General features: G+C 43.9%; 2 protein-coding genes across 2 annotated transcripts; both read right to left on the reverse strand.

The window, feature by feature from the left end:
• Positions 1 to 2,081: 2,081 nt before the first annotated feature.
• On the reverse strand, positions 2,082 to 3,397 carry LOC115380258 (trace amine-associated receptor 13c-like). The gene is made up of 2 exons (XM_030081349.1): positions 3,135 to 3,397; positions 2,082 to 2,901 (listed from the first exon to the last, which is right to left on the reverse strand). Exons 1-2 carry the CDS (start codon positions 3,395 to 3,397, stop codon positions 2,082 to 2,084), a joined length of 1,083 nt encoding a protein of 360 aa, XP_029937209.1.
• Positions 3,398 to 10,966: 7,569 nt separating this feature from the next.
• LOC115380259 (trace amine-associated receptor 1-like) lies at positions 10,967 to 13,261 on the reverse strand. The gene is made up of 3 exons (XM_030081351.1): positions 13,026 to 13,261; positions 12,020 to 12,133; positions 10,967 to 11,786 (listed from the first exon to the last, which is right to left on the reverse strand). Exons 1-3 carry the CDS (start codon positions 13,259 to 13,261, stop codon positions 10,967 to 10,969), a joined length of 1,170 nt encoding a protein of 389 aa, XP_029937211.1.
• Positions 13,262 to 13,806: the final 545 nt, after the last annotated feature.

Consider the following 13,806-nt stretch of genomic DNA (forward strand, 5'->3'; position numbering starts at 1 on the left):
CGGTGCTTTTTAAAACCACATGGAGTGACAGCGGGGATGGCCAATCACGCATTAGCAAGAAACAGCAGAACCAATCGATGAGCGATATTAGGTTAGAGGCGGGACTTCTAGCGGAGACCGGCTGTTAACCCTTTGTGTACCATAACAATTGACGAGACACTGACGGACTTGAGTGTTTGTTGTCGCTGTTATTTGTGAAGCTCTGCGAGCGGTGTGAGCGCCTGTGCGGTATCATACCAGATTGCCTGATGTGTAATCACATGAGTAAGCTCCCCAAATCAATCATGGAAGACACTTAAAAACGAACACAGTGTTTATTTCACAGTTTAACGCCCCTCCGCCCCAAAAAGTTTTTTTTTTATTTTTTTTTTTAAATTAATAATAATAAAAAAAATACATTTCCATGAAATTTTCGCGGACCCCCTGGCTATGCGTCGCGGACCCCCAGGGGTCCGCGGACCCCACTTTGAGAACCGTGGCCCTACAACACTGCCAGGTCCTTTAGGTCATCCAACTGCAGATCATTGTTCATCTCTTGTTCACGTTTAACAAAGGCAGGAGTTAGAGCTTTGTCTGTAGCGGCCCCTTGGCTCTGGAACAGCCTGCCAGAGACCATTACATGGTGTGTGTGTGTGTGTGTGTGTGTGTGTGTGTGTGTTGGCAGCATAACTCAAAAGGTACTGGATGGATTTGCACTAAATTTGGGGCGAAGATTGATCATGGGCCAGCAAAAAAGCTTTTGGTCCAATTGGCTTCAAGAGGTGTGGCTTAGCACAAATGGGTTCTCAGTTTCCAATCACACCTATGTGACATCGTGAAGTCCTGCCAGGAGTTTGATCATGAGTCAAGACAGCAGGGACCAACTTTCCATGCTAACTGGCCAAAGGAGTCCTATGATATAAACATGATGACAAAACTTGGCTCAAACCACACCAGCATTGCTGGGAGGGGACATGACTCAGCAAAAACAGGCCTGTAAATTCTAGCTGGGAACTTGGTCTGTAATGAGAGCAATCTTGTTAATAATAATAATAATAATAATAATAATAATAATACTGATACAACTACTACTACTACTAATAATAATAATGGTAGTAGTACTAGTAGAATTAGTATCATTATAAAATGTCACTGGCAAGTCCTGACAACAACAAACAGCAGATCACTGATGAAGGCTGATTTCTAGGGTTTTAATTTCATGTTTATTGTAATACAAGCTTTACATCATGCAAATGTGTACTGTCAAGTTTCATGTGTTTTGTTTCCAGTTTTTATTTCTTATTGTTTTATCCTTGTGTTTTTTGTAAATTTCACTTCCTGTGTTGTTGATTGCATTGTGTTTCACCTGTGTCCTGTTTGCAAGCAGTTCCTGTGGAGTTAAAGCCCAGTATTTCCCCTGTTTAGCTGCCAGATTGTCATTGTCTCCCTGATGTGCACATGCTCGCCAACATTTTTTTTTCTTATGCTTACTTTCCTGATGTTTGACTCTGCCTGGATTTCTGGACTTTAGTTTTTGTGTGATTTCCCTGTGTGGATTTTGCTGCCCTCAGTGACTGCCTTTCCGTGTATGACCCCTGTACTGCCAAGTAAAGATTTCTTTATTACCCACTGTTTTTGGAGTTGTGCATTTTCCTCTGCATATGAGTCCCAAATCTTGTATTTACTTAAAATTTGACAGAGAGGGTATATTGTTTGCTTTTTGTCCAAGATTTTCAAATGCTGACTGTAACAACACAATGGATTTGATTACTGAGTGGCTGGCCTGGGACCAGGGAGATAAACCACAGGAAAGATATGAAAAATCTCTTGGCTTTTGCTTAATGATTAAAACAGCAAGGCAAGAAACAATTACAGAAAACTAATACAACACTAAAGCGCAGCAGACCAGTCATTGCTAATTGCAAAGACATGGAAAGTCAGTATGACTAAACACTGACTGATCATGTTTGGCATAACTAGAATTTCTTGAATCAGTTGGAGTATGTTTGGCCTTTTGAATCCCACACACAGTAACAATATAAAATGACCACATTTCTCTACTAATAGAAAACAAAGCTTGGTGCCGTCACTGCACAGCCTCTTTACAGTATGTTGGCCTCACAGGAGTCAGGCTGCAGGATCTGAAGTGTAACTATGTGCTTAATACATTTTCTGAACCAGGGGTAGAAAAAGGCATAGATCAAAGGATTTACACAGGAGTTACAAAACATCAACCAAATCCCGAAGGACAAATATGAGGGACCAACTGTGTAATCCTGGCCTGCAAGAGAGGGAGAGTAATATGGAAAGAGACATATCAGAAACACAAATACAACAACACCAAGAGTCCTGGCTGCTTTCAGCTCTGATTTCTTAGCAGTTCCAGTCCCTGAAGGCTGCAGAGTGACAGACACAATGTGGGATCTCATGGCACGAGCCTGAGACACAGCCACCACAAACACTCTGATGTACAGAACTATGATGGCAGTAATGGGAAGGAAAAAGTTCATAACAAAGTCAGCAGTTCCAGTGATGAGGTCAATAACAATCACACACTCTCCATGACAAGACATATATCTGTTTGGTTGTCTCAGTAAATCTTTTAGAAGGTAACTTGTAGAGAGAACAGAACCAATCCAACACACACAAACACAGACTTTAGCTTTGCTCTGAGTGACTTTGGTGGGGTAATGCAGAGGGTGACAAATAGCCACATAGCGGTCAACTGATATGAGCACCATGTTTCCTACTGAGGCAATGGTGACAATAAAGGAAGTACAGTAACGCACAGCACACATGTGTTCCCCCAGAAACCAGCAGACCCATGTGAGGAGGATTTTAATTGGTATGAGCAGGAGGCCCACAAGGAAGTCTGAGACAGCCAGAGACAGGAGGACGAGGTTGGTGGGGGTGTGGAGCTGCCTGCAGAGATAAAATCATATTAGCAATGACAGTCTAAAAAGTACTATTACCAGAAGGGCTAGTAATAACAGAAGTCATAGCATGTTTAATTCCTGATAATCACTCATAAAATACATTTTCAATAATTCTTGAATGTATTGATCCATGCATCTTGTATTCTAAAGCCATTTCTGTCTGTTAGTGAGCACTACCAAAACATTTAAGGCAAAGCTATTAGAAGCCTGTATCTGTGCCTGTAGTGGGAGATGGAGATGATGACCAGCAGGTTGAGAGCCACAGTGAGCAAAGCGATGAAGGACATCAGGATGTGAATGATCATGGCCTCGGACTCAGGAGGCTTCGGCTTCCCGCAGGAGGTGTTGAGGAGTTGTGGAAAGCAGAGTTCAGCTCCTTCCGGGGTCTCCATCATCAGAGAGTGAGGAGGAGAGGAGAAGCTGCTGAGGTCTGGCAGCTCTCTGAACAAAACCCTCTGTCGTATCTCTTTCTTATCACTCATGTTCCTTTTTGTCCCTCCCTTCCTCTCTTCCTGTTCCTCCTTCCCTCCTTCCCAAGACACTGATGTCCCTCCTCTGTCCCCCTGTGTGCGTTCATTTAGTTTTTATGCAGAATTTATTGCTGTCTGTATGTCATTGTGTTTTACTTATGTATTTTATGAACATGCTGCTCCATACAAATTGCCCCTAGCGAGATAAATAAAGTTGTTTTAATTGAACTGAATTGAGTTGAACCAGCAGTGATAACGGCCTTGAGGAGAGACAAAGGTGTGATGACACTACATGTCAAATTAGTATATAGTATATAGGCCACTGACGGCCAAACGGAGCTAAGGGTTGATCTCTTGATTTTGAGCAGACCCCCTCAGCACTGTATGTTACCAGGACCTGAATTTGGTGTTAACAGGACTAATTGTTGCTGAGATATAAAACACTCGCTGTTTTGTAACGGATGAAGTTTTAAATTTGTAGTTTTCACATATTTTGTCGAATCAAAATTCTTTTGATAACATTTTTGCTTGAGGGTCCATACATTGACATAAACCAGGTGGTTACTAATTACCACCAACCTCCAGAAGGAGGTTATGTACCCCTGCCTATCTGTCTGTCCATCCCTCTGTGTGCATTGGCAGGATAATTCAAAAAGTACTGGATGGTTTTGCATGAGACTGAATGGAAACGGTCATGGGCTAGCATGGTTTTTAGACAGATACAGTGCTGTGAAAAAGTATTTGCCCCCTTCCTGATTTCTTTTTTTTTTCTTTTTTTTTTTTGCATATTTGTCACACTTAAATGTTTCATATCATCAAACAAATGTTGATATTAGACAAAGATAACCCGAGTAAATATAAAATACAGTTTTTAAATGATGATTTCATTTATTAAGGGAAAAACCTACCTGGCCCTATGTGAAAAAGTAATTGCAACACATCATGCTGCGATCTAAAGAAATTTAAGAACAGATGAGAAACAAAGTAATTGACATCTATCAGTCTGGGAAGGGTTACAAAGCCACTTCTAAGGCTTTTTGACTCCAGTTAACGACAGTGAGAGCCATTATCCACAAATGGAGAAAACTTTGAACAGTGGTGAACCTTCCCAGGAGTGGCTGGCCTACCAAAAATACTCTAAGAGTGCATCGACGACTCATCCAAGAGGTCACAAAAGAAGCTAGAACAACATCTAAAGAACTGCAGGCCTCACTTGCCTCAGTGAAGGTCAGTGTCCATGATTCAACAATAAGAACGAGACTGGGCAAAAATGGCATCCATGGGAGAGTTCCAAGGCAAAAACCACTGCTGACCAAAAAGAACGCAAAGGCTCATCTCACATTTGCCAAAAAACATCTTGATGATCCCCAAGACTTTTGGGAAAATATTCTGTGGACTGACAAGACAAAGGTTGAACTTTGGAAGGTGTGAATCCCGTTACATCTGGCATAAAACTAACACAGCATTTCATGAAAATAACATCATACCAACAGTCAAACATGGTGGTGGTAGTGTGATAGTCTGGGGCTGCTTTGCTGCTTCAGGACCTGGACGATTTGCCATAATTGATGGAACCATGAATTCTGCTCTCTACCAGAAAATCCTGAAGGACAATGTCCGGCTATCACTTCATGACCTCAAACTCAAGCACACTTGTGTTATGCAGCAGGACAATGATCCAAAATACACCAGCCAGTCCACCTCTGAATTGCTTAAAAAAACAAAATGAAGGTTTTGGAGTGGCCTAGTCAAAGTCCAGACTTAAATCCAATTTAGATACTGTGGCATGACCTTAAACAGGCCTTTCATGCCCAAAACCCTCCAATTTGGCTGAATTAAAACATTTCTGTAAAGAAGAGTGAGCCAAATTTCCTCCACAGCGATGTAAAAGACTCATTGCCAGTTATCGCAAATGCTTGATTGCAATTGTTCAGCCAAGGGTGACACAACCAGTTATTAGGGTTAGGGGGGCAATTACTTTTTCACATAGGGCCAGGTAGGTTTGGATAGCTTTTTTCAATTAATAAATAAAAATCATCATTTAAAAACTGTATTTTGTATTTACTCTGGTTATCTTTGTCTACTATTAAGTTTTTTTTGATGATCTGTAACATTTAAGTGTGACAAATGTGCAAAAAAATAAGAAATCAGGAAGGGGGAAAATACTTTTTCACAGCACTGTAGGTGGTAGTTCCTGCAGGGCATTTCTGCCTGTCACACCTCAACCGGTGCCTGGGTGCCAGCTGCTGGGTCCTCAGCTGGGAACCATCCTTCTCTGATGTTTCGACCCTTTAATCACCAGAACATCTCAGGATGATGGGGCAGCGATCGGGGACATCTCTCAGTCGCTCCCAGCAGCTGGACTTGGATGTTTCTCAGGTAGTCTCTATGTGGCTACTTGGCTTCCCCAGATCCTGTCCTTCCTCTGCAGCCACAGCCAGAAGCCTCCTTTCTCTGCATCCTCAGAGAGGTCTTTCAAGGCTTTCTTCACTCCTGCCGGGATGTGGCCTATGTCCCTCAGGAAGCAACGGGTGGAGAGAACTACGAAGCCACGGCACCTAACCTCCACTGGGAAAAATGTTGCTTTCCCGCCATGTGCTTGGCACTCTGCCACGAGGTTGGCACACCGTGACTACTTCTGTTTGTACGCTTCCTTCCGGTTTGCTGTCCTCCCATGGAACCGTCAATTCCAAGGCCTGCTTGGCAGTGTCCAACCACAGAACAATGTCCGGTCTCAGAGTGGTGGTGGTGATGTTTGGAGGGAACTGTAGCTGCTTGCCCAGGTCAGCCAGCATTAACCAGTCGTCAGCAGGGGCCAAGCCAGATGTTCTCTCCTGTGTGGGGGAAGTGTTGCCTTGTGTTCGCTGCGGTTCTCATGAATTCTGTGAGCTCAGCCAACTTCCTTAGCACTTGGTCGTGCCGTCACCTGTACCGACCCCGGGCCAAGGTGGTCTTACAGCCACACAGGTTTTGGTGGAGATTCGTGTTGGTTCCTCTGCACAGGCTGCAGTTTTCCTCGGAGCCGAACCAGTATGCCAGGTTGGCTGGGCTCGGTAGGTGGCTCTGACTAGGTAGCTCAGCCTTGTTTTAGGGATCTTCCAGAGGTCCTTCCAACCCACTTGCCTTGGGAGAATGTCCTCCCACTTTGTCCACTGGCCTTGCTGCTGCTGGCTGACAGATTTTAGTAAAAGCCCATCCTCCTCCATCCATACCACCTCAGTGACCACCAACGTTTTCTGCTCCTTGATGGATGCCTTGGACCAGAACCTCTGCATCTCTCCCCAGCCCAGACCTTGCTTACGCTGCTAGACTTCTCCCAACAGCTCTTGGTGTTTCAGCCTGGTGATGGCATTGTCGACGCAGGCTTCTGCACTCCATGCTCTCCCTGTCTGGATCTTAGCATCCATGAAAACACTGAAGCTCCGGGATTTGGCAGACTTAATTTTTATCCTGGCCCAGGTCAATAGCTCTTGTAACCTGTTGAGGAGTCAAGCTGTGCATGGTGCTGTCTGCAACAGGCATGTGATGTCATCCATGAAACACCGAAGAGGTGGCAACCTCTGGCCTGCACTGTTTGGCACTCCTCTGGCCATTACTCTTGCACCAGTCAAGATGACTTCAAAGGAAACTGTGAATAGGATGGGTGAGATGGAACACACCATTGCAATTCCTCTGCCCAGTTGCTGCCATGCTGTGGTGTAATCCTGGAGAGAGTGGCATACCTTTAAGTCCGCAAAATAGCTCTCAATGATTTTTGTGACACATGCCGGTATGTAGTAGAAGTTCAAGACAAAATTTATGAGCTGGTGTGGGACCGACCCATAAGCATTTTCATAGTTCAGCCATACGACACGGAGGTCTCTCTTTTCTCTTCTGGCAGACTGGATCTGATCCCAGATTAGGAGGAGCAGTTGGCTGTGGTACATGGCCTGGGGATCCCAGGAGGAGACGTGAAATCTGATTCCTTATGTGGTCCTCTAAGTCTTCCTTTGCCATAGTCAGTGTGCCGATCTTCTTTTAATCCAGCAGAATTCTGGCAGTTTTGAATGGATTGCTCAGGAATTTTGCACGCTTGCTCTCCTTCCTTCTTCTTCTCTTCCTGATGTGCTCTGCCCTCCTGAGTGCTGCTAGGTGTTTCCTGACTTGATCCCATACAGACTCGAGGCCTTCCTTCTCATGATCTGGTGCCTTCCTCAAAGCTTTTCAGAGTGCTCTTTGTTCCTTCAAGAGCTGCTGGATCTCCTCCTCTCTTCTACTCTTGGCTTTGGGTCTGTGCTCTTTCTTCCTTACTGGGCCAAAACTATCGAGACTCTCATTGTAGATTCTCTCACTGCAAAGACTGGCTCAGCTTTCTACTGCACCTCTGAGGGAGTTCTTCAGAATATCTGCCAAGTCATTGTCCAAATTTCTCCACACTTCCATGTTGTTTGCTCTTGACCACAAGATCATCTTCTTCCTGCCTGGGTCTTTTTCCCTCCTTCCACCCTCAGGTTCTGGGATCCTTTCCTGTGGTTGGGAGGCCACCTGCGAGTTAGATTCCAGGGGTTCTGTTGGAATGGAACCCGCAGCAACGGAGGGCTATGTAGCGCTGTGGTGCTCAACCTGGCACTGTGCCCTTCTTGTGTCACCTGCCTGGGCAGTGCAAGGTTGCATACAGTGTGTCCTGGGACTTGTCTTTTTTCCATGATGAATTCTCAACCCTCTGAGTGTTATTTTTTTCGACCAGCCACATGTGCAAGACCTGAGAATCTTCTCGTTGTCCATTTCCATACACATGAGGTACAGCAGTGTAACTTCATTGATTATTTAAAGAAGTGATCACCTTTTAGGCCAATTGGCCTCAAGAGGGTGTTCTGATGGACAGCATGAAACCCAACGAGGAGATTTCTCATGATGACAGCAGGGATCTTACCTATCTTTTGGCTCTCACCCACTCCTCCCATCTGACTTTTCCTCACTACTTTCTCTCATTTTCCTCTGAACTTTTTTTTTCCTGCTCCTCCCCCCTCCTCTGTCAAACTTGGTTTCAGAATTACATGGATGATTTGAAATCTCTCCACTTCATAAAATAATGGGCAAGACTCTTCATTTCTACTGACATTCTTCACAAAACATGTCTCAATAGACATTAATTGACTATGAGGACTCATGCACACCTGCAGCTTCTTGTTTTCAAGGTTTGTAAGAGGAAGGTCCCAATAGGCAAGATTCCCATGAAGGTCTAATGACCAAAATGTTTGTCCTTTACATTAAAGTTTATTGCAAGTGTATAGATCTATCAAAGCTCTAGTAGAGCTTTGGACCCAACCCAACCCCCCGACCTGACCCCGGATAAAATCTGTCCAAGCCCAACCCAAGCCCAATGTATGGCAGCCATTTTATGCCCGAACCCTGTCCAAATCCTAATTTCAGCTCAGAATATAATAATGATGATGATGATAATAATAATAATAATAATAATAATAATAATAACAATGATGATAATAATTTCAATGGTTTATTACATGCTAAACCTCCCAACAGTCACCTGTAATAATGATGCACCGATTGCAGTTCTGTCCACAGGCATCAAGAAAACTCCACAGATCAGACAGTTCAGGTCATATACATTTACACTGATTTACAGCAGATGGGTTGCAGGCATGAAAAGATTCCCACAGCAGAAATGATAATTGACCTCCTCCAATGAGAGAGAGGCTGTGTGTATTTACACATGAGGCACAGCAGTGTAACATCATTGATTATTTAAATCTACAGACATGCCGAACAGAAATGGACATAGGACATGGAATGGATGTTGATGATATCCTGAGTGGTTGCTAATTACCTTCACCAACCTCCAAGAGAAATTTATGCGATTGCCCCTGTTTATATATTTCTCTGTCCATCCCTCTGTGTGTTTTTGTAGTTTAACTCAAAAAGTACTTAATGGATTTGCACTCAACTGGGTTGGAAGGTTGGTCACGGGCCAGCAAAGAAGTGATCGCCTTTGGTTCAATCGGCTTCAAGAGGCGTGGCTTAGCACAAACAGGCTCTCAGTTTCCAATCACATCCATGTGACATCATGAAATCTTGCCAGGAGTTTGATAATGAGTCAAGACAGCAGGGAACAACTTTCCATGCTAACTGGACAAGTCCTATGATAAAAACATGATGACAAAACCTGGCTGAAACCACACCAGCATTGCTGGGAGGTTACATGGCTCAGCAAAAACAGGCCTGTAAATGCTAGCTGGGAACTTGGTCTGTAATGAGAGCAATCTTGTTAAAAATAATAACACTACTACTACTACTACTACTACTACTACTACTACCACTACTACTACTACTACTACTACTACTAATAATAATAATTGTAGTAGTACTAGTAGAATTAGTATCATTATAAAATGTTACTGGCAAGTCCTGACAACAACAAACAGCAGATCACTGATGAAGGCTGATTTCTAAGGTTTTTAATTTCATGTTTATTGTAATACGAGCTTTACATAATGCAAATGTGTTCTGTCCAGTTTCATGTGTTTTGTTTACAGTTCCTGTTTCATTTGTTTAATGTCTTATCCTTGTGTTTTTTGTTAATTTCTCTTCACGTGTTGTTGATTGCATCTTATTTCACCTGTGTCCTGTTTGCAAGCAGTTCTTGTGGAGTTAAAGCCCAGTGTTTCCCCTGTTTAGCTGCCAGATTGTCATTGTCTCCCTGGTGTGCACATGCTTGCCAACATTCTTTTTTTCTCACGCTTTCTTTCCTGGTGTTTGACTCCAGGGGCGTCGTAGTGGGGGGAAAAGCGTGACTGATTACCCAGGGCCACAATGGGAGAGGGGGCCCTCGGAAGGCCTGAAATAAAAAGGTTTGCCTATTGGCCAGCTATACAAGGGCCCAATAATATTTAATATTAAATAAATAATATTTCTTTTCATGGGGCCCAAAATCCCTGGTGGCACCCCTGTTTGACTCTGCCTGGATTTCTGGACTTTAGTTTTTGTGTGATTTCCCTGTGTGGATTTTGCTGCCCTCACTGACAGCCTTTCCGTGTATGACTCCTGTACTGCCAAGTAAAGATTTCTTTATTACAAACTGTTTTTGGAGTTGTGCATTTTCCTCTGCATGTGAGTCCCAAATCTTGTATTTTCTTAAAATGTGACAGAGAGGGTATATTGTTTGCTTTTTGTCCAAGATTTTCAAATGGCGATTGCAAAGACACTATGGATTTGATTACTGACTGGCTGGCCTGGGCATCAGGGAGATAAACCACAGGAAAGATATGAAAAATCACTTGGCTAGTGCTTTTAGATAATGAAAACAGCAAGGCAAGAAACGATTTCAGAAAACTAATACAACACGAAAGCACAGCAGGCAAGTCATTGCTAATTGCAAAGAGATGGAAAGGAATCACAGCAGTGGAGATTAGGGGCAAGTCGGTATGATTAAACACTGACTGACCATGTTTGGCATAACTAGAATTTCTTGAATCTGTTGGAGCATGTTTGGCCTTTTGAATCCCACACATAGTTACAATATAAAATAACTACATTTCTCTACTAATAGAAAACAAAGCTTAGTGCAATCACTGCACAGCCTCTCTACAGTATGTTGGCCTCACAGGAGTCAGGCTGCAGGATCTGAAGTGTAACTATGTGTTTAATACATTTTCTGAACCAGGGGTAGAAAAAGGCATAGATCAAAGGATTTACACAGGAGTTACAAAACATCAACCAAATCCCGAAGGACAAATATGAAGGACCAACTGTGTAATCCTGGCCTGCAAGAGAGGGAGAGTAATATGGAAAGAGACATATCAGAAACACAACTACGACAATACCAAGAGTCCTGGCTGCTTTCAGCTCCGATTTCTTAGCAGTTCCAGTCCCTGAAGGCTGCAGAGTGACAGACACAATGTGGAATCTCATGGCACGAGCCTGAGACACAGCGACCACAAACACTCTGATGTACAGAACTATGATGGCAGTAATGGGAAGGAAAAAGTTTAAGACAAAGTCAGCAGTTCCTGTGATGTAGTCAATAATAATCACACACTCTCCATGACAAGACATAAATCTGTTTGGTTGCCTAAGTAAATCTTTTAGAAGATAACTTGTAGAGAGAACAGAGCCAATCCAACACACACAAACACAGACTTTAGCTTTGCTCTGAGTGACTTTGGTGGGGTAATGCAGAGGGTGACAAATAGCCACATAGCGGTCGACTGATATGAGCGCCATGTTTCCTACTGAGGCAGAGGTAACAATAAAGGAAGTACAGTAACGCACAGCACACATGTGTTCCCCCCAAAACCAGCAGACCCATGTGAGGAGGATTTTAACTGGTATGAGCAGGAGGCCCACAAGGAAGTCTGAGACAGCCAGAGACAGGAGGACAAGGTTTGTGGGGGTGTGGAGCTGCCTGCAGAGAAAAAATCATATTACCAATGACAATCTAAAAAGTTGTATCATCAGTGGTCCTAATAATAACAGACGTCATAGCATGTTTAATGCATGATAATCATTCATAAAATTCATTTTTAATAATTCTTGAATGTATTGATCCATGCATCTTGTATTCTAAAGCCATTTCTGTCTGTTAGTGAGCACTACAAAAACATTTAAGGTGAAGCTATTAGAAGCCTGTATCTGTGCCTGTAGTGGGAGATGGAGATGATGACCATCAGGTTGAGAGCCACAGTGAGCAGAGAGATGGAGGACAGCAGGATGTGAAGGATCATGGTCTCGGAGTCAGGAGGCTTCGGCTTCCTGCAGGAGGTGTTGAGGAGTTTTGGAAAGCAGAGTTCAGCTCCTTCCAGGGTCTCCATCATCAGAGAGAGAGGAGGAGAGGAGAAGCTGCTGAGGTCTGGCAGCTCTCTGAACAAAACCCTCTGTCATATCTCTTTCTTATCACTCATGTTCCTTTTTGTCCCTCCCTTCCTCTCTTCCTGTTCCTCCTTCCCTCCTTCCCAAGACACTGATGTCCCTCCTCTTTCCCCTTGTGCATCATTTAGTTTTTATGCAGAATTTATTGCTGTCTGTATGTCATTGTGTTTTACTTGCATTTTATGAACATAGTGCTCCATACAAATTGCCCCTAGCGGGATAAATAAAGTTGTTTTAATTGAACTGAATTGAGTTGAACCAGCAGTGATAACAGCCTTGAGGAGAGACAAAATGTCATGCAGTAATGTACAGGTCAGAATTTAGTGTTATTTTTAATGAGATTTAACCCGCTTGCTGAATATCAAGCATGGTATTGGATTTTGTTAGTTGTGTAGTTTATAATAGCTGTGTCTTTCCTGTGGCTTCAAAATTGAGTCTGTTAGATGCTCTCAAAGCCAGCTGCAGCCGCTCACGGCCGCTCACGGCCAAACGGAGCATAAGGGTAGATCTCTTGATTTTGCACAGACCCCCTCAGCACTGTATGTTACCAGCACCCAAATTAGGTATTGACTGGACTAATTATTGCTGAGACATAAAACACTCGCTGTTTTCTAACAGGGGGGAAGTTTTAAATTTGTAGCTTTTGATTGCATCCAGAGATGTTTCCTTTTCATTCACCTTAAGTAAACGGAGCCTGGCCAGGAGGATTTGATGTCATTAGACGGTGTCCTGCGGTCATTGGGTGTTTCAACCCTTAACTGTGACACCCTCGCACTGGTGGGTCGGCAGTGGTGGCCAAGTCACTGCCCATCTCCTCCTCCTGGCTTCCAGCTCAGCTCTTCTCTCCTGCTCCATAGCCAGCAATAGGCTCTCTCTGCTGCCTCCCCCATCCTGCAAACTGCTGTCTTTCTCTCCTTCCTTGTTATTTCCATGGCTGGGAGCATTCTCCATACCGATTGGGCAGGGAATCCTCTGCAGCTGACCTTGACTAGAAATAGCCATGCCTGCCATCCTTTCCCCTGGCAGTCATCAAAAAGGTCCTGGTATTTGGCACTCTTTCAGTGAAAGGCTTCATCTCACCCTTCTTCCCATGGGATTGTAAGTTCGATGAGAATGATCTGCTTTGCCTCTTTAGACCACAGCACCAGATCTGGTCTCAGGGTTGTCTGGACAACCTAGGGGAACTGCAGCCGTCCTCCCAGATCTACCTTCATGTGCACCTGAGCACCTTGTCATGGCGCCATCTGATCCTAGTGTTTCCTCCCCCTTTTGTATTGGGTTTTCCCTGTCTCTCTATGTCTGTCTGTCTGGAGCTGCATCACACCCACCTACACACCCAGGGGCGGACTGGCCATCTGGACATTCTGGAGAATACCAGAATGGCTGGTGCTGCCAGCCAGCCGGTCTTTTTTTTTTTTTTTTCCTCCCCTTTTTGCTTGTAATCTACTGTTGTTCAATGTCCAGACCGACAGGTGGCAACAATGCGCCAGTAGGCCCTTAGATACGCAGGCTTACCCGCCACTCAGCCGTGTCAAAGATACTTGTAGTGTGTGCAA

This window comes from Myripristis murdjan, chromosome 21 (assembly GCF_902150065.1).
Source record: "Myripristis murdjan chromosome 21, fMyrMur1.1, whole genome shotgun sequence".
Taxonomy (NCBI): Eukaryota; Metazoa; Chordata; class Actinopteri; order Holocentriformes; family Holocentridae; genus Myripristis; species Myripristis murdjan.